The sequence below is a fragment of the Phasianus colchicus genome, chromosome 17 (assembly GCF_987193195.1).
Source record: "Phasianus colchicus chromosome 17, bPhaCol1.hap1.1, whole genome shotgun sequence".
NCBI classification, from domain to species: Eukaryota; Metazoa; Chordata; class Aves; order Galliformes; family Phasianidae; genus Phasianus; species Phasianus colchicus.
Genome location: NC_143452.1, coordinates 9,136,891 through 9,158,001, shown reverse-complemented (window position 1 = coordinate 9,158,001; position 21,111 = coordinate 9,136,891). Strand labels below are relative to the sequence as shown.

The following is a 21,111-nucleotide window of genomic DNA, read 5'->3' as shown; positions in this document are numbered from 1 at the left end:
TTATGCATTAAATATGTAGCTAGTATTATTAGAACAGACTTTGATTAATTTTGCAGCTGACAAAATTACCCCTGCCTGAAAACGGAATCCATTTACTACCCATATGGAAGTAATTGTGTTAATATCAAAGCTGGTTTTAGAATGAAATGGAGAGGGCTCTGCTCCGTGCCTCAGGTGCAAGTAATCAGGGCTGTGCAATGAAGGGCTGAGCACTAATTTGTTGCTGACAGTTTTCCTTCACAGACAGTTGTCCAGTCTTCAGCAGGGTTATTTGTGGTGTAGTTAAGGTGCATTCACAGATATAGATAAGTTCAGGTAAGCTCCTGCCTTTGCCTCACCTTTGATTTGCATGTTGCCTCTGAGCAGCCTAACATTTGTGTTTTTGCCATGCACTGGTACAGCACAAGCACAGCTGAGCCCTGTTCTCATGGCAGGTTCATTGACTTCATTAACCTTTGACAGCAGAGTTACATGCCTGGACCAGAAATACCTATCAGGCTAATTACCTCGTTAGTCTACAGGAACAATTTTGAAAAGCACTCGGGCAAGATTAAACGAGCAGCTACTGTTAATTAAAAACTATTTGGGGTACAGGTGCTATATAAAAATCCCAGATGGCCCCAGCCTCGCCACTTGTGGGTGCATGCAGCCAGGTTCTGGACCTCCCCTTTTATCGCTCAAGCTCAAAGTTTTCCTCGCCTGCAGCCTGTTTGCTGGAGAGCACTGATTCCCTCCTCTTCCTCCTCCTCAGCTGGAGGTGGGCAGGTCTACAGCAAATACCCAAACACTCCGTGCTCCCCCTCTGCTTCACCAAGCGCTGCTCCTCGGCGTCGGTGGTCACCAGCAGCAGGAAGCTCAGCGAAGGCTGCCCAAAGGGCTGGGGGAAGGGCGGCAGCAGCAGCAGCGAACGAACCGAGCAGCCAAAGCGCCCCGGAGCAGAGAGAGGAGCGAGCAGGGAAGGCTGGGTGTTCTGTGCATCCTTACCGGAGCGCTCTGCAGCTCTCCTGTATCTCTCGTGAGCGAGCGCAAGTATCCATCCGTACCCCGGGGAAGAGCATCTTCCTAGCGGGGAGAGCTGAGAAGCAGGGAAAGAATGGGAAGAATATAAATCGTCAAATACCCTCCTGAGAAGAGGGAGAGAAAGGAGCTGAGGGGAATGAAGCCGGAGGATCTGGAGACTCGGAGAGGAAAAGTTGCCCCGACGGGAGACGCTGCGTACTGAAGCCCGATTTCTGCTCCACGATGGGATTTCTCGTGTCTAAGGGAAACTTCCTCCTCCTGCTGTGTGCCAGCATCTTCCCCGGTAAGTTTGAGAAGGCTCTTCTCCCCCTGTTCGGCTCTTTCTCTCTTTTCTCCCTTAGCCTTGCTGAGAACACCAGTCCCTTTCTGCAAGAAATTTCCCCCGCTCCCACACCCTCCTGCCCCGTTGTTACAGGTCCCCTAAATAAATCGCTCAGTGCTTTGCTCCTATTTTCTTCTCCTTGCCCGAACAAACTGAGGAAAGGGTTAAAGCACAGCAGGGAAGGGGAGATGGGGAGTGAACGCACACAGAGCTCAGCCTCTTGCTGGGTTTTTCTCCCTGGGTGAAGTGTGTTAATGTGTCTCCGGGCGATGGCTGTGGCTGGGGAGAGCGCAGACAGCGCTCTGCTAATGCTTCCCTTTGTATAATCCAGGGCAGGCTGCGGCTAAGTAGGAGCCATATTCCACGAGGGACGCGGGGAGAGCCCCCCGCTGCCTCTTCCCACTGCCCTTGCTGGGAGATGGGATGCAGCCCCAAGGTAATCTCCAGAGAACGGAGGATTTAGTTTTTAATTAAACCGCTGACAGCTCCGTCAGGGTCGGGGCTGTTCTCTGCAGCATTCAACTTCTGAAGTCGTTGTTGGGAGAAACCTCACTCGTGTTATCCAGTCTGAGCTCTCCCCCTTTCTCTTCCTTCTGCCGTCGTTTTTGAGGAGGGGCTGCTGTGAAGCTTCGTTTGAAGAGCTGAATTTGTCTGTTTTTATTTTTTAACTGATGCATTTGATGCCATTTTCCTGTGCAAATCCAACCCACAACCCTGTGGTTTTTTTTTTGATTAAAAATGCAGCTTTTCTTTTTGCCTAGCATCCCCCTTCCCTGCCCACAGGCTTCTATGCTAGAAGCTTGCCACGAAGTGGCCATAAAAACTAAAGATTCGGGTGAAAATGGCCTGTGCAGTAGTTTCAAAATGGTTTTAGTGATGCTCCCAATTTCCGCACACCGATCCTGTTCTTCAGTAGAAACCCTACGGTTTCTCTACAGGTGAACTGAGCAAGAAATACACAGCAATCAGTGCCTGGGGTAGCAGGGAGGAATGTCACCACGGTGGCATTGCCCCGCTGTGTCCATGCTCGGGATCATCCCAGGGGTCCCCCCAGGAAGGCTTCTGCTCCCCCCTATGGCTCAGGGTTGCAGTGCACAGCAAAGCGAATTCATCCTGCCCTGCCCGCAGCTTTCGGCCACGTGGAAACGCGAGCTCATGCGGAGGAACGTCTCCTGAAGAAACTCTTCTCCGGTTATAACAAGTGGTCCCGTCCCGTCGCCAACATTTCAGATGTGGTCCTGGTCCGCTTCGGTTTGTCCATAGCCCAGCTCATCGATGTTGTAAGTGCACCCTGCCCATGCAGACTAACCGGGTTGGGGGGGGATGCTCCTGGTGAGTGTGGGGGGGTTTGCAGGCTGATTCAGGGTCAGGAAGCCTTTGCTCTGAGTAGGAAGGAGTCACCACACAGCTCTGCTGTGACTTGTATGAGTAGCTGGTCCCCAAACCATACCCTTTATTCTTCACTGACTATAGCCAGAATCCCAAATTCCTTACCAAAAGCCAATGGGGATGATTACAGCAGAGCAGTGGAGTAACTGGTTTGAGTGCCAAAGGATCCTGGCTAAGGGAAAAACAAGCAACTGATTATAATTTAAACCATAATTGTTAGTACTGATTTGTGTGAGCTGATCAGACTGGTGGTTTGTATATCTCTGGCAGGTGGCTGGCCGAAGGAGCTCCCTGCAAATTAAAGTTTTGAGAGATGTTAGCTGTGCAGACTGATACTAAGGAGAAAATTATTCCTGCATGTTCACTCAGATAGAACTTACATGTTCAAACTACCTGGATGGAACAGAGTGATTTGCACTCTGGGCTGATACACATTGAATTGGAATTGAAAGGTCTATCCTCTTGCAGTGTGCTTCCTACAGTCACAAACACAGGTGATACCCATAGGGTGATGGAAAGCATATATATACACACACACATTCTAGCTTGTGCACACCTTGCTCCTGTGTGCTTCTTTCTGTCCATTTGCACACGGTGCTGCCCAGGACACTGTTGATGTCAAGGCACATCTCTTGAACAAGCTCTGGCCACGCTTTCAGAAGCCCCTTCCATCAATTTTTGCTGTTTTCTGTGGCAAAGAAAAGGGGGGATGATAATTCAGAGTACAGTGGAAATTGCAGACATTGCTAGTATAGGACGATCATAGCAGGCGACTCTCTTCATCTTATATTTTGAGATAAGGGTTATAAAATTGGAGGGAAAAGAACTTTTAGAACTTCTCTTAAAGAAGCTGAGATTTCTTATTATCAAGATCTCATCTGTGAATAACTGAAATAGCAGAGGCTATAAGCAGCAATCTGGAAGCATCCTCCGCGCCCTTGCTATAGGCGGTACTGCTGGAGCCTGCCCATCTCCTCCTCTTGGACCCCTGCTGAGGTGATCAAAGTCTCTTTCCAAATGACTGTGGAGTCATCAAGGTTCAAAAAATTCTTCAAAGATCTCCAGGTCCAACTCCAACCCACAGCACCATGCCCACTGCCCACATCCCTCAGTGCCACGGCTCTGAACGCCTCCAGGGATGATGATCCTGGCACCCCCTGGGCAGCTGTGCCACTGCATCACCATACATCCTGAGAAGAAATTTTTCCTAATAACCAATCTGATCTCCCAAGGCCTCTTGGACTCCACCTGGGCTCCTACTGATGTGGGGTACCATTATGACCTTCATCCTCAATGAATCCCTAAGTATTCAGGTTGAATGTTTCCATTGGTTCATAGAGCCTCACAGTGTTGTGGCTTCACGAAGAAAAATAGATTTTTACAAGGGAAAGAAGAACACTGGAAGCTGCTACACTGCTGTGAGAACCAGCCCAAACACAACAGGCACCCAAGTGCAAGGGTGAGAAATGGATGGGAAATACAACAAGCCCTGATTGCAGAGATTCAGACCTTAGGTGCAAGGGAAGTGAAGCCAAGGTGAGGTGAGAGGATGAAGTGGAAGACATCAGTTGCAGAAGGGTTGCATGAGGCATCAGCTCTGCAGCACAACTGCAATCCTCCTTTCTTCTTCTCTCTTTATGTCAGCCTGAGCAATCCAGAGCTGTTCACAGTTGCTCATGATGAAGTTGTTCAGTTTTCATCTAAATAATTGATAAGAGTAAAGATGAGACATTAGTGACTGTGGAGACATGATAGAGATTTCCATTATGCAGCTGCAGAACCACGGAGGGGTGGAATCAATACAACTGCCTTGTAGAGCTCTTTCCAAGTTCCTGAAGAAGAATTAATCTTTTTAAGGTTGTGTTAGTGGTCAGAAGTGCAACTGGCTGGCTTCCATGTGCTGGGGAAGGCAAGAGGAGGGGTCTCATCCCTTCCCACACTGCTGGGGTCAGGGGATGTGGGTGTCACCTCTGCCACTGCTGCACTACTTTGACTGCCTCTCCCCAGCAGTGGCATTCCTTGTGCAGCCCCCTGTGTGGCTGTTCAGCTTCCAACGACAAGAAGTCTGAAAGAGAAATCAGAGCTGTATTCAAATCCTGGCTCCTGCTGACAAAAGCTGGGAGGGAAAGAAAAATCAATGGGGAGCTTGACATCGCCACGTATCCTCAGCTCACCCGGCTGTTTCAGAGCCCAGAAGAAGGGCAGGGGATCAGGCATGTGTCTGGGAACAGCCCCTGAGAGGCATGCTTGGAGTCTAAACCCATGTCTCTGCATGGTGCTGCGTTCACCTTGAGAAAAGAGACCAGGCAGAACAGCTGCACCGTAGCTGCAGAATCCCCCACTGTGCTCTGCGTGGAAGCAGTGAGCCAGGCAGCATCGCATTGCCACCATGAGGAACCTGTTGGATAAGAGCTGTTCTTCACTTCAGCCAGGAGGATAGCAGAGCCCTCAGGTACAGCGTGGAGGGAGAAAGTAGGCAGGAATTTCCATGGGAAGATGGTGGCACCTGTGAGACTGCAACCCCCAGTATAAAGAAGCAGAGAGGTCCAGTCCATCGCCCCACCAGTGGCGATGCTGGTGTCCCACCTGCACCCCAGGAGAAAGCTGGATTTTGTCTTTCCTTCGTCACTCATTTGAATGTTCTTTGTGTTCCTCCTTCCTCCACATACTTCTGGTGCCCATCTCCTGGATGAAGGTCTCCCTACTCAGGTGCTACACTTGGTGCCATGGGAGTGGGGAGGCACAGCCATGTGAAGCCTTCTGGCTTTTAACGCTCAGAATTAATCCTGAACTGGCACGAGTGCAAAGTTAATGATGAGCAGTTTGTTTCCAAACGAGCCCTGTCATCCAAGCAGGGTTTGATGCCAGACCAAAGAGAGAGAAAAGAAACAAGCAGGCCAATATGCTCTGAGCTCTCCGTAATTCATCCTGGTGATTTGCACAGGGCTGGTAACTTGCATGCAAGGCAAGTGGCGAATAGTAATTAATTCCACTAGTAATACTACTATGCTATTAATTCAGCAGTATTTGAAGCTATGTGTGTAGTTCTGCTGTCTCATGCTATCTCTAATTGGAGGTGGGAGAAAGCCTGCCAGTCAACATCATGGGTATGCACTAGACCTAAAGGTTGCATATCATCAGAATAGCTTGGTTTTTCCAAGTAAGTCACTCCATGGTGCTCAAAGTTCATATATTTTATAGGAAGGGAAATACCACTGAGCTTCATGTTTCCAAAACTGTGCTCACTGATAATGTTGCATGGAAATACTAAATACTGTGTGCTGTAGAGCTGAGCACTGCAAGCCATGCACACATGTGGCTGAGCATATACATACAGCAGTTCCTTCCCTCGGTGCTCAGGACAAAGCTGAGCTGAGGAGTGCTTCCTTCCACTTGTCCCCATCATCTGAGGCTGAAACCAGGAAAATCCTAGTAAATTCAAGCCAGTCTGCTGGCAGGATTGCTTCAGTGTAGGCTCAGCTGTTGTGTGGTATCAGACAGCTGTGCCCCGTCCCATGCTGAATGAAGGAAACATCTGCTTTTTATTTCCGAGATTAAACTTTTATTTATTGCGGAATTGGTCTGTAATTACAGAAATCAAGTGCAGTGAAGTTACATTTAATTTAATTTACTCCTTGGGCCACTTCATGTGCTCCTGCAACCAACATCTGATCTTGCATTTCAGGATGAGAAGAACCAGATGATGACCACGAACGTGTGGGTGAAGCAGGTGGGTGCACCAAAAGATGGGCTTCTCCCTGTTGCGTTTCAGTTTTGCAAATGAACTCTTCCAGTTCTGTAACCACCTACTTTTTGGCAGGAATGGCACGACTATAAGCTACGCTGGGACCCCCAGGAGTATGAAAATGTCACATCCATCCGAATCCCCTCAGAGCTCATCTGGAGGCCAGACATTGTCCTCTACAACAAGTGAGTGTGAGCGCTGAGTCCGGAAGGCAAACGCATCCTTGCCAACTTTCCCTTCCTACAGCATCGAGGAGCTTCTTGCAATTGTCCCTCCTTATTTTGTTCTCTTTCCTTGAGGTCTGTAATTCTTATAATATCTGTCCTAGATTCTCACAGCATCTGTTCCAGACGTGCCTTAAATGACATGACTAACACTCATCACAGGTTGTTTTTTTTGTCCTAGTGATTGCTCTCTAGCAGTGAGTAATGTGGGGGATGCCGCGTGTTGGAGAGAGAATTAATCTGAACTGGATCTTTCAGCCCTTGTCAGCATCATTTTCCCAAGGAGCTCTCCTTTCTCATTCACCACCATCAACTGGAGAAGCTCATTACCAAGAGTGGGTTTAAATAAGGCAGATAAACCAAAAAAGTGTCAGACTTGCTGCAAATACAGGCTTCAGGCCAGCCCAATACAATTCTAGAATTATTCCTGAATAGGTATTTGTTCCTGATGTCCAAGGCTTGCAATCTTTCTCTCATTTGCACACCTTGCAGGGAGTAGGTGGTAGTTTTCTTTCTTTTCTTCAGAGGCTGTTGATACTCATAGGAAGAGTTCCCTAGTGCCAAGGCTGCTTTCCCCTTTGCTTATCGTAGCAGAGCTCTGTGGTTTCTTTGGATGCAGGGTATTCTAGGCTCCCTCCCCACATGGACTCTGGAGAAAATACTTCTGCAAGCATCAAACAAATCTATCTTTGTGGCTTGCACTCAGAGAAAACACATCAAATAGAAGCCAGGTTCATTTCTAAAGAAGAGTTGCCTGGTTCTAGTTTGATATAATTTTATTTTGTTTTTCAAAGACACGACTGATGGAAAAATTTGTGGAGGATTGTGAGCTTTGTAGACTATTGAAATTGTCACCTTTCCTGTTAGCTTGTCCCTGATCCTCAGTGGCATGGAGTGTTGCTGTCACACCAGTGTCTCCTCAGCAACCCCAGTCTGATAACAGCAGCTATTCCAAAATGTCCTTCCTGTCCCCTTCTGGGCTGCAACACTTTGGGCTTTTCCTGCCTTAGTGCTTGGCTCAGCGAGGTCTGACCCAGCCACCAAACCCTACAGCTCTCCTTTTACTCATAGTTTATAATCATGTGTTCTCCTGATGGTTGTCATGAGTCCATCATGCATTTTTAATTGGTTACTTTAGCCATGAATTAAACATGCCTGTAGGCGCCAACCATTAGCCAGTCAGCAGTGGCTTTCCTTTAATTTTCTCTCTTTATTTCTATACTTGTCTATGCTGTTTCATATAGTGTCAGACATGTCTTGTGTAGGCTGCTGTCTGTCCTGGCTGCACTTGTCTATCTGATTTCTTACTAAATCCATCTGCAGCTGCACTCATTGTCTTAGTTGCACTACTCTGACACGAAGTTTCATGATATTTATAGGGATTGCAGGACAAGGCAAGGCAAAATATGCAGCATGAGGGGACGTCAGCAGGAGTCTCTCCCCAACAGTTCAACAACTGCTTAATTCCACCATGTTTCTTTTCTTGAGCCTGTTCTCATTCCAGCTAGGAATGTTTCAGGAAAGTTTTGAAACGATAGTGACTATAAATAAGGATTCCCTCTCATATTTTATACATATTGTTTAGGGGGAACTTAAAGCACATACTGATAACTCAGGGTTTCTAACACCAAGAGGATTAATGGAAGAGGGTGAGTGGCCGTATTGGCACTGTTTGAGCTTTTTAATGTGAGTTGTTCAATGGTTAGCACATGCTCTGGTAGAATTATGGTGTTTCTGTTTGGGATGATATCCTTTGGAAAAGAGACTTTCAGGACAGCAGATTACACAGGGCTTTTCCTGTTTCCATCCTGAGGGATGTATAGAAATGGTAACACTTAATGATGTAAACTTGAAATCAATTTAAGGAAACATAACACTTTGTTGTGAGTTGTTCTCATACCTAACCTCATTATTGTCCAAAACTTCCATTTATCCACTCTATAGACCCAAATTAAATGAGTAAACTTGGATGGTTTGGCTTCAGAATCTATGTAGTTGTCAACATTCACAGGGAATCTAAAAGTAAATTAATATCCTACAGGGAAATGAATATGCTGTTGGGTTTTCAGGCTCGATGAGATAAATTCTAGGACTCTGTAAATAGTTTCTGCTAGACGTGACAAAACATATGTATAACAGAGGAATATGAGTTAATAGGGAACTGTCAAAGCCTCTCTTCTCTGCCAAGAAGGCCAGCTGTTCTGTATCTGAGTCTCTAAAGGCTCTTCAGATGCCACCAAATCATTTGTAAGTGAATTATCTAATTCTCTGCATTGACTTATTTTCCCGTTCATGAATGGACTTTATGCACATTTTAGTTTTCCTTTGTGTATTTAAAGTGGAAAAAAAAAATATTAGTGTCAATCTAATCAAGGAATAAGCCCTTAGGACTGCATTTTAATGTTTTTACTGCTCCACCACTGTGGTGTGTGGTTTGGATCCAGTGCATCACCGAAACTCCATGGGACTTCGGATCAGCAAATTTGCAGCCAGTTGGTCCAGTTGCTAAAAAGGAATGCAAGAACCTTGAGCCTAATGGTTGGGTGGGGAACTTGAAATGTGCACTTTGCTGGCTAACTTTCAATTAGATGTTTGAGATAGCATGGCAGCATTTCTCATCCCTGCTGAGTGTAAAACCTGGGGAAAGGCTTGGAAACATTCCGACTTCATAATTTACTTTTTCTCAATGCTTTCTAGAGTTGGCTCTTCCAAAAGAAAACCCCTGCCTTATCATCCATAGTAACAAAAAGTGAATAAAAGATTCCTCATGCATGAGGGGAATTCAAATAATACAATTTCGGTAATTAGGAGGAGGACATATCTTGAGGAAATTCACCCAGTGATAATTTGGACACAAAGGATTGTTGGACTGGATCAGAGGTTCATCTGGCAGGCAGCTTTTGAAAATCTTGAGGAAGCAGAGTTCTTTGAACTATACTCCAATGGCTTGTTCTTTTGAACTGTATGATGATGTTTGCAACCAGTGAAGCTTACAGAATAACACTGGTTTTCTGAGCCATTCCAAACCTGTTTGGAAGAGAAATGCCAAAAGATGCCTTAGTCTAACCTTAAAAATGTGGGAAACATTCCTGACGTTTTTCTTTGTTTGTGTGCATACTCAGATCTTGTCATTTTGCACCAGACTGTAGTTTTAAGTTGTAACTGCTGCTTCACATCTAAACTTTCCTGATTCTTCTGGGAATTCAGTATATTTTGAGAAAGGAATTGTCTTTTCAGATGCCTTTGAGTCTTACAAGAACTGATGGAAACCTCTAAGAGGGAACTCTCTCCTGGGCTGTAGCTGAGTTAGCATTTGAGGCCTTTTCATAACATCAGGACAGAGTTTACCTCCGTAGTGCTGATGAGGATTCTTGGCCAAGCAAAGAGTGAAAGTAAAATGCTCAAATTCTCAGTACTGAGACAGCCTTCTGAGAAGGTTGTGCTTATTTCATCAGTGCAGCACAGCCACACCTGAGCCAGATGCTTCTTTTACTGAGATTTGTTATCCATGATTTCTCAACATCTGAAGCAAGCAAATGCTGGGATGGAACCTGAGATCAATGCCCAAACCTACATAGATGTAACTGTTTTGTACCCAAGTTGCCAATAACCTGTAGGTACTCCAAACCCAGCAGGACAAGGTCCTGACTGCCCTCTTGTAGCCGACTGCTTTGAGCAGGGAATTTGCACTAGATCATCTCCAGAGGTCCTTTTCAACCTATGAATTCCTGGTGATCATTTCAGTAATACGAAGTAATTACTGAACAAAAGAGGACTTGATTTGCCCTTGGAGAGTGCTTTAATCTGAACAATACAGATGCATCTTTTTAATATCTACCAAAAGGGCACAGGGTGGGTTGTTTAATGGAGTCCTCAAACCCCATTTTGCCTTGGTTCCTGTTGCTGGGTGACAAATGCTTTAAATGAGGGCATTCTAACTACATCCATACACGTGTATAGCTAATTTTCAAGCTTTTAAAGCTCTGTTTGGATTTAAATGGTATCATCAGAAATTAAAATAAGCGTGCGCCTCATTTACATGCATCCTGAAAACATTCAATTCTGTGAGATGATCCATCTCCAACTGCAGGCAAAACAGAAACGGGCAAAAAATTCTCCATCAGCAGAGCTTTTTAGTGAAACACAGTTGATGGCTGCCAGCGAAACAATGCCACCCTCCTAACCCTTAGGAATGTATAAGATTTTAGAAGAGCTGCCTGCATCCTAGAACTGAGGAATCAAAGGCTGCAGAACTATTTCCATCAGAAAAGGAATGAGAGGCTGTCTTCTGTCTTTATTAGTGTGCACAGTTGTGTTTGATGTGAAAATATAAAAGCTCTGGCACTTTATTACTGACAGATTTCTTAGAGCTGTCAGGTTGGAGCAATCAGGAGAGCCCATCTATCTTAATTCTCAACTTCTTGTTGTGATATTTACCTTCCACTTGCTCCTGCTTCCGAATGGTTTTTCAACACAACTGTCACAACACAGTGGTTGGGACTCAATGAGATGAAATTGCGCTACCACTGTGAGGCAATGACTGCAGATTTTCCCTGCTGATTTCCCCCCTGCCTGCCTAAGGCATCCTTCATGTTACGTAGTGAATGTTGGCACAACTTGACCAAGAATGGATTCTCCTATAGGAAAGCTTTCCGTGAGAAAAGGTTTCCCCAATCTCATCACTTCAGACTTCATTTACAGACAGTCTTCTCAGCTTGACACCTTGGAGAAGACAGGAGAAAGGCTTTTTTGAAGACTGTCAACAGCCTGGTGATCTTTTTTGCTTCTTTTCTCATGTCAAGATGAGCAGAACGAAAGCCTTACCCAGAATGAAAGCCTTTCTCCAGCTTCACCCTGTATCGGCAGCATGCCAGCAAGCCTGGTTTCCAAGTCAGTGAGCATATACTTGAGGGTCCAGTGTGGGTGGGAAGCCTGGGAAAATAGGCAAATATATATATATATATATACATATACACACACACACACACACACACATATATATATATATATATATATATATATATGTACAATGGGCTAAGGCAACAGCTAACACTATCTTTGCACAACGTAACTGGCTTGGATTCCATCTGCGCACAGTATTGAGGTTAATTTAGCCTGCTTAAAAATTGCTCAGATATCTCTATGCTAAATTGCAGTGAGAAGTTCAAACACACGCTGTAAAACCCATCCAAACTCGAGAATTACTTTATAGCCTTGTTAGGCTGCTAAGGGAAAAGCAGGAAGATGCCAGGATGTTTTAAGGCTCCTCAGAGTCGTTAGATAACCCCCAGGTGCAAGAAACAACTCTGCCTTTGGATTCATGCCTGCCATGGCGCTGCATCAACATCTGCCTGGGAAGATAAAGCTGCAGCAATCTGTAAGTGTGTGAGCTGGAGAGGATCGGGGCTGAGGCTGGGCTTGTTGGGCATGCAATTCAAATGTCTTTCTAATCAAAGAAACAGATCAGTTCCTGAAATAATTGATGTGCAAGGCATGCAGCATCACTCTAGTTGCATCTATGCTTACAGAAGAGAGGTATGCAGGGAGCATAGAAAGTTACAAAACTGCCAGACAGGACAGTTTTGAGAAAGAAACACAGTGTCTGTGAAAATAATACCTATGAGAATTGTTGTCCCTTAGTGCAAGAGTTTCATGCCCTTCAGCAGCAGCATTAAATAGCAAAAACCACACAGCTGTGTTGTTTGCCCAGCCAATTACACATCATTCTACCTGAGAAAGGAAACACTGGTGGATGTTCATTATCTCTTTGCTGCAATACCAGTCCAATTATAAACATATTATTCCATTAATGAACAATTTAATCAGGCCTCTAAGGTCTCATTAAATGCAGAATTGGATTCCAAGTTCTTATTGAGATTTAGAAAGAAAACCACCAAGAAGAGCAAATGCTGGAGCGTCACTTGCTCTGCATGTTTCATGTCTCAATCCGGCTTCACAGGGCAGACAGAACCCAGGAGAAAACTAGATGATTTTCATCCAGAGAAAGAAGTTCATGAGTGTAAATTAGACATGAAAAAGAAAAGTCAAGAAAGGAAATGCACGGTACAATGTTCATTTGTGTTAGAAAGGTACGGGTGTTTCTGCCTTGATCCCTTGGGGACAGCAGTCTGGGTTTGTATGTATTTTTAGCTTTCTTGTCTTAGAAAAAAAACTTTAGCTTTACCAAAACTTGCCGCAAAATATAAAGACTTTTCATTATTGAAGGAAGAATTTAGCTACAAAGCCCAGTTCACCACCACAGAATAATTATTGGGTGTCAGGTTGTGGCTTTCCAAAAACACTAGCTTTATAAGGCTTTCTGATTGAAAATCCTGGGTTGTTATTTAAGTATCTGATGTCAGCACACAGCCCCCAGCTGAGAGTCCCTGTAAAAGACACTGTAAATGATTCCCATACTGGGAAATTAAGACTCTAACTGTTATTACTCCTATTAATAGGATGTTCTAACTGTTTTCTGTGTAAGAGACTGACTGATTACCCAACAGTGTTCACTTACAGTGGCTGTCACAACTCTGTAGAGCCCACGGCCACACTGGCTGGTTCTTCCTACCTCTCTAAAGCAGAGCAAAATTAACCCTTTCCAGGGCATTTTCCTCTTCGAGGGAAACTTGTGTGCATTTAGCTCCAGGGCATGGCTCATACGTATCAAGGTTTGACATTTGCATTCAAATCCAGTGCTTGCATAAGCCAATAGAGTTCAGAATCTGGGTAGAGTGCATGGTAAACATCTTGCATCTCCGAGGTGCCCTGAGTGCATCTTTGGAAGCCAAGCAGTAAATATCCTATTTCTTTAGTAATTAGAGAAGTTTCAAAGATCTTCAGTCTCTTTTATCTTCTTTTTCTCCCTAGTGCTGATGGTGACTTTGCAGTCACCCACCTGACCAAAGCCCACCTCTTCTATGATGGGAGAATTAAATGGATGCCACCTGCCATTTATAAAAGCTCCTGCAGTATCGATGTTACCTTCTTCCCCTTTGATCAGCAAAACTGTAAAATGAAATTTGGCTCTTGGACGTATGACAAAGCTAAGATAGACTTGGTGAGCATGCACAGCCACGTGGACCAACTGGACTACTGGGAAAGCGGGGAGTGGGTCATCATTAATGCTGTGGGCAATTACAACAGCAAGAAATATGAATGCTGCACAGAGATCTACCCTGATATAACTTACTCCTTCATTATCCGGAGGCTGCCACTGTTCTACACAATCAATCTGATCATTCCCTGCCTGCTTATCTCCTGCCTGACCGTCCTGGTCTTCTACCTACCCTCTGAGTGTGGAGAGAAGATAACCTTGTGCATCTCTGTGCTGCTGTCCCTCACGGTGTTCCTGCTGCTCATCACAGAGATCATCCCTTCTACCTCCCTGGTCATCCCTCTGATAGGAGAGTATCTGCTTTTCACCATGATATTTGTCACCTTGTCTATCATCATCACTGTCTTTGTGCTCAACGTGCACCACCGTTCCCCGCGTACCCACACGATGCCTGACTGGGTGAGGAGGGTCTTCCTTGACATAGTCCCACGTCTCCTCTTCATGAAGCGGCCCTCCACAGTGAAAGACAATTGCAAGAAGCTTATCGAATCTATGCACAAAATAACCAACTCACCAAGGCTTTGGTCCGAGGCCGACATGGAGCCCAACTTCACTACCTCATCCTCCCCCAGCCCCCAGAGTAATGAACCTTCACCCACATCTTCCTTCTGTGCCCACCTTGAGGAGCCAGTCAAGCCCCAGCCTATGTGCAAATCCCCTTCTGGACAGTACTCCATGCTGCACCCTGAGCCCCCACAGGTGACGTGCTCCTCCCCGCAGTCCTCCTGCCACCCCCTGAGTGACAGCCAGACCACATCCATCTCAAAAGGCAGATCGCTCAGTGTTCAGCAGATGTACAGCCCCAATAAGACAGAGGAAGGGAACATCCGCTGTAGGTCCCGAAGCATCCAGTACTGTTACCTGCAGGAGGACTCTTCCCAGACCAATGGCCACTCCAGTGCCTCTCCAGCATCGCAGCGCTGCCACCTCAATGAAGAGCAACCCCAGCACAAGCCCCACCAGTGCAAGTGTAAGTGCAAAAAGGGAGAGGCAGCTGGCACACCGACTCAAGGAAGCAAGAGTCACAGCAACAAAGGAGAACACCTCGTGCTGATGTCCCCAGCCCTGAAGCTGGCAGTGGAAGGGGTCCACTATATTGCAGACCACCTGCGAGCAGAAGATGCAGATTTCTCAGTAAGTATGTGAACTTGGCCTCCTTGGGTAAGCTGAAAATAATCTGAAGGAAACCTCACCAAACGTGAGGGCTATCAGAGTGTATTCATCATTGTGGGTCCTGGACACGTTGGCACTATAGATAGAATCACAGAATTATAGAATCATTAAGATTGGAAAAGCTCACTGGGATCATTTGATCCAACCATCAACCTGTCCCCACTATGCCCACGGTGCCATGACCCTGGATACAGCTAGAGAGCTTATCCCTGGGGTCTTTTCAGGCCAAGGGTCTGGCACAACCAGGGTATGTTCAGGACTGCTCTCAAACAATAGGGTTCTACAGCAGAGAAGTGGAGTTGTTGGTCAAGTAGGACCAGCTGTAGAAGAGAACAGTCATCTTCCCCTGAACTCTTTTCAAATTTTGGGGTAGGCATAAGGCTATTTAATTTACTTTGCTTCTTAGGGGATCAAAATATAGCTAGAAAAAAAAGAGAAATTCTTTGGTATTTCAAAACTGAACCATTTCAAAACACCTTTAATTGCGGCTAAGGATGTGATTTTAATTGAGGTTAGAGGGCACCTCGCAGTAGCGATTCTGCCTTTGCCTGCTATAGGAAACAACCAGAGAAGGAGCCAGCACGATTTGTTGTTGTCCCATTCCTGAGAACAGTATCAGCAAGTGCACTTTGACGTTGGTTGCCCCAGCATTGCCCTAACATCCCTGCTTTGGTAGTTCAGCAGTTCACAGCACTGCTCTTTGCACAAAGGATCACATCGTGACTCTGAATTGTGCCTTCAGTTTTCTGCAGATAAAAGCCCCAAACTGTTTTATAATGAGCACAGAAACAGAGTCCTGCCAGGAAGCATCTTGACCCTTCCTGGGCTAAGATTGTGAAAGAAAATAGAAAAGCAGTCATCTTTGTGGGAACACAGCAGAATTTTTTATAGCGAAGCCTCTGACAGACAGGGAATTTGCACTGTGATTTCTCTTCAGCACTGACTGTGGTTACTGAGCCTGGGAAGGCAAATTCCTGAAATAGGCTGTGGCTGTGGGAAGCGTGCCGTAGCGTGGGGATGCTGCAGGGTATGTTTAGCCACGTGTGACGCCATTCCTCATTAGTGGACTTCCAGTGGAGCACCAACTGGCTCAGTCTGCGGGAAGGTGGGTGGACAGACAGACTTCGTGCTTACTCTGAAGGGGTAAATATGGCTACAAATAGAGGGAGAAAGTAGAGGCTGAAAGGTGTTTTTTTTTTTTTTAATGGAGATGGTGATGCACATACGAATGCCACATCCTTTTATATCTCATAGCTCTTCCCTTACAATACTATGGTTACAGTACGCCAGCTAATTATGGTCACAGACACAAGCTTCTTGCTAAAGAAAACGGGATCTGGTTTTTCTTAGAAGTATCAGTCAGCAAAGATACCTTTCTGACAGTTCTTACAGTTCGATTGTCACCAGATTTACAGTCAAAGGAAGTCACAGTGCTTTTAGGCAAGACTTCCTGGGCTTGAAGAGTATCTTTATATTTGCATTTTTCATAGCACAGAGCACTTAGCAGCAGCAACAAAGGATTAAGTGCTACTGTCCATTTATGTGCTCTTTGGTACCACAGTTTTAGAGGCCTCTGTTCTTTAATGTATTTCACTTCACAACATCCCTTTGAGGAAGCAGCTGTTTATTCCTCATTTTGAGGAATGACAGCCAAAGCACAGAGATGAGCTGACCTGTACAAGGTCGCGGAACAAATCTGTGACAAAGAAGGCTGTGAACCCCCACCTTCATTAGCTGACAGCTCAGCTCTCTTTCCTGGGCTAAAACATTTCACCATCACATTAAGACTGTGGGAATTAAACTCTGCTCTCTCCAGCTAGTAATAATCATGAATAAGCCCATGGCAGTCAATTGATTTTAACTCACATATTTCCCCGTGGTGCAAATGAAAAAAATATGACATCCATAATACTTCTCATTTCAATTGATTCTCTCCCTGCTAAGCTTGTTGATGTCAACAAGAACTGAGTCGATGGATACCTGTTGTTTCCTCTTAATCCATCACTGTTTCTTTCTTCAAGAAAGAACACTGGAACAGGTTGCCCAAGGAGAGGCTGTGGATGCCCCATCCCTGCAGGCATTCAAGGCCAGGCTGGATGTGGCTCTGGGCAGCCTGGTCTGGTGCTTGGTGACCCTGCACGTAGCAGGGGGTTTGAAATGAGATGAGCACTGTGGTCCTTTTCAACCCAGGCCATTCTATGATTCAAAATGAACTTTCTTCTTCCACTCTCTGCTACTCCTCCCTCTCCCTGTTTCCCTCTTGAAAAGAAACAATTATCCCAAGGAGGAATATATTTAGAACACTAAACATCAAAAGCAGAAGAAAAGGAAGAATTCTTTGGGCTCTAAACAGCCCTCTGTAGTGAGCAAAGGCACCACGTGCACATCCAGCAGTGAGTGGAGACCGTCGGTGCACCAAGCTCCCTGGTATTGAAAATTACTGTAAGGAACAGAGCTGATCTAATACAATGAGAATTTAGTAAATTCTAAATTTACTAAATTTACTAAAAAGTTATCAGTACTCAGAAATTTGCTTTCATCTTAAAATCAAATTGTGGTATTTCTACCAGGGATGGAAGCCTCTCCCAAACCCATCAGCTCTGTGCAGCAGCAGCCCTTGGCACACAGCTTATTGCCTCTCAGGTCATATTTTCTGAGCCACGGACCTTTGCAGGATGGGAACAAAGCTTCTTTTAAACTTCCTTTTTTTTTTTTTTTTTTTTTTTCTCTTAAAGCACCATTGCCACAGGGGCAGTGTTTCTAAATTAAAAGTAAATAGTTCATCTAATTAAGTGCTTCAGCAAAGAGAAAATGGGAAATGCAAGAGGGCAGTTGTTTGCTACAGAAACTTATCTGCGACCAAACCAGCACAACAAGACACTGGGGAAAATGCAAGACTGAATTGTCCCAGTGTGTGATAGGAATGCCATTACAGAAATTAATTACAGGCTGAGAAGTAAAACGAGCTGCATGTCACACACCAGTCAAAATAACCAGAAACCGACAGCACTGTCTGCAAAGCCTCACTGTCCTTGTGACTGTGTGCATCTGAAGGCTACTTTAATAAGAAGCCCATGAAGACAGCTTAAAAAATAAAATGGGAGAGAGAAAATAGCTGAGGGGGAGGGAACACGGGATAATCTCACTGGTTTATTTTTAACAAAGTACAATAAAACCACTCAGGACTCCTCTAATCTGTGTGGCAGGCTCTGGCTCCTGAGCATCAGATGGCACTTGGAGGTCCCCAAGGCACCTCCAACCCCCGCCGTGGGGCTGATGCCCTGTTCTGCTGCTGGGATGGACCAAGGAAGAGCCAGAGAGCCCCTAACCGTGCAGGAATTTGGGGGTGGACAAATCAGCTGGTTGCAGCCCCTGATCCTTTCCCGAAAAGAGTTTTGAGTGAGCATCTTACAAACTAATCAGGACACAGCTCAGGAGTTGGGGCACAGATGCTGACAGCTGCAAGGATGCTGTCAGACAGGCCTCTGTGGATCATGCTCTACGTGAGATGCTGGAAAGTTTCAATCATGGGGAAATGCTACAGATTAGTCAGAAAACAAAACAGAACCCCAAGCCATTTGCTTTGCCTCCTCCTCCGCCCCTTTTTTTCCCTCTCCTCTCTCAATATTTTCTACTTTCACCATTCTGTGCTCTTGCTCTGAAGCTGGATATTGATTTTGCAAACATCCAATGTGCTCCCAGCCATCATTTTCAAGTTGGGCCGACTGCTTATGTATAATCCATTTTGTCTGGAAGGAAATTTCAGCTGAACTTCTCAAGCTGTTCCTCTTTTCCCATTCCCCCTTTCTTTTCTCATTCATGTCTTGCATTCAAGTGGTTTACCACTCACTTCTCCTAAGCATAAAGACTCAAAAAAACCTTATATTGCCATAATGGGGAAGCATTTATCTCAATCAACCTTTCCAGATTGACATCAGATGGAGAATTTCAGTTTTTCTTTACACATTGCCTCTTCATGAGATGCTAAACCTCTAAATACAGTCATCCTGAGCTCGCAAGTGGCCTCACCAGGAATTCTAAGCTTCGGAGACTCGCTCCAACTCTCAGCAAATGATGAATAGATCAGAAAACCTGCATGGCAAAAGGGGGCCATCCACAGCGACTTCACCCTTGATACGAAAGGACAGTGTTTGATTTCAAGGGTTATTATTTCTTTTACTCACCAGTGATAGATCGATCATTTCCTCCAAGAAAGTAAGCAGCTTCAGCACAAGCCAATATTTAATTTTATTTTTTTAACCTGGCTGTTGAATAATAAAATCCTCTGTTTGCACCCACTGGTAGGTGCGGGAAAGCAGCCACAGCAAAGCACACCTTCAGCCCTTCAGCTTTGCTGCCTCCTACTCCATGCACCACACTCCTGATTTGCTGCAGTCACAAGCAGAGAAGAGGCAGAAACAAGCTCCTGCTGAGATGTTTTCCCTAAGGAATCAGGGCAGCCTGCCAGATTTCAGCCCGAAGCGCAAGGCGACATCAGGGCTATTAATCATCAAGTGGTATATTGTGGAGAATTATAATGGGTGCAGCCGTATCAAATAAAGCTTCACCATCTGATCAGTCCTCTTCCTGGGAAAGAAATTAATAACAGCAATGTAATAAAAGAGGTTTTCATATGTATGTGGTTTCTTTCTTGATGAAATAGCCATTTACAACAGGTCTTGCCTGATGGTGCTAATAAGAACTAGACTTCCCCAGAGAGGAATTGCTGGAAAATCATCCCACAGCAAGACAAAAGTGGAGAAAAAGCAGGATGAGGCAAACCACTTCTTTTATTTGCTGGTTCGTTTTCACTGCTCACTCAGCCAAAGCTGTAATTCCCTTCACAGAATGCATTCGGCTTCATTAATCTGTAAAGAAATCTGTTTACCAGCACAAAGAAACAAGCAATTTCTTTCCCACTTCAACTTGAATCTCAGTCTCATTTACACACCCTGTTACAGCTGTTGCTTGTGGAAACTGGGATCATGAGTGTGCATACACACTTAGTTATCCACAGACATATCATCCCTGGGGAGCTGTAACATGGTTTGTGATTGGGGATGTCTCCCATGCAAGTGGTAAGAGTAAAAATTGCCATCATATTCCACCACTGTTCGTAAGCAAGACCTTTCTCCCTACTCAAAGACTTAAAATACTGTATTTAGAATAAAGCACGAATAGTCTTCATAGATTTTAATCTCAATTAAGCATTAATAACTGGCCTTTCATCTCTGTGTTGCCAGGTGAAGGAAGACTGGAAGTACGTAGCGATGGTCATTGACCGCATCTTCCTCTGGATGTTCATCATTGTGTGTTTGCTGGGGACCGTTGGGCTGTTCCTCCCACCGTGGCTGGCAGGAATGATCTAAGCACAGCCACAGAATGAGGAAATACATCCTGCCCTGTGGGTCTTATTTCACCTGGAAGGAGATGAGCAGAGAAATGGAGCTGGCCCTTTGAATTATTCACTGCGTGTCCGCGCATGAGTTGTTCCACAGCACACTGGGAACGCATTCTGAAGTCATGTCATTTTGCCAAGCCATTTTCATGTTCTCCATCTATTTTAGGGGAAAAGTTCTCATTAAAGTTTGTACATAGCATGGTGCCATTCACTGGCATATACTCAGCAGTGTAAGGCCATGAGCTTGCCCCCTAAAGCAGCACATGCAGAGGCTTTGCGTATACAAACCAGCAAATTTGCTCCGCTCGTCTTCAGAGGTCTCCGTGTGCCTGTGTAACCTTGCCCTGTCCAGCTGAAGTGGACTGGGGTTGCTTGTCCCTGTATGAGTCATTTTATAAATAAAGTTCCAGCTTTGGGATACCCGTGCTGGATGTGTCTGTGCCATATGGGAGGGGCTGAAGGAATTGCTCAGGGCAGCTCAGTCCCTGTAGGAACAGCAGGAAATGTTAGCCCACCAAAACACAGTGGTTGCAGTGTTCATTTGACAGAGGTCTCTTTGGCCAAGACCCTTCAGAAGTCATGGGGATGAGGGACATCGTCTCTCAGTGAGGCTCAGACAAAGCAAGGGAGGATTTGCATCCTCCTCTGCAGCTCTTTCCCATGCAGCAGGTTTCCCTTCCCTGCCTGCCATTTCCCTGATTGGCTGGAAGAAGTTACTTA

The 21,111-nt window shown here is 45.3% G+C and overlaps 1 protein-coding gene across 1 annotated transcript; it reads left to right on the top strand.

Moving 5' to 3' along the window:
- Nucleotides 1-634: 634 nt before the first annotated feature.
- On the top strand, nt 635-20,795 carry CHRNA4 (cholinergic receptor nicotinic alpha 4 subunit). Its single transcript, XM_031589792.2, has 6 exons — nt 635-1,303; nt 2,471-2,622; nt 6,417-6,461; nt 6,552-6,661; nt 13,571-14,951; nt 20,234-20,795. The coding sequence occupies exons 1-6, from the start codon at nt 1,243-1,245 to the stop codon at nt 20,357-20,359; spliced, it is 1,875 nt and encodes a 624-aa protein (XP_031445652.2). The 5' UTR covers nt 635-1,242; the 3' UTR covers nt 20,360-20,795.
- Nucleotides 20,796-21,111: the final 316 nt, after the last annotated feature.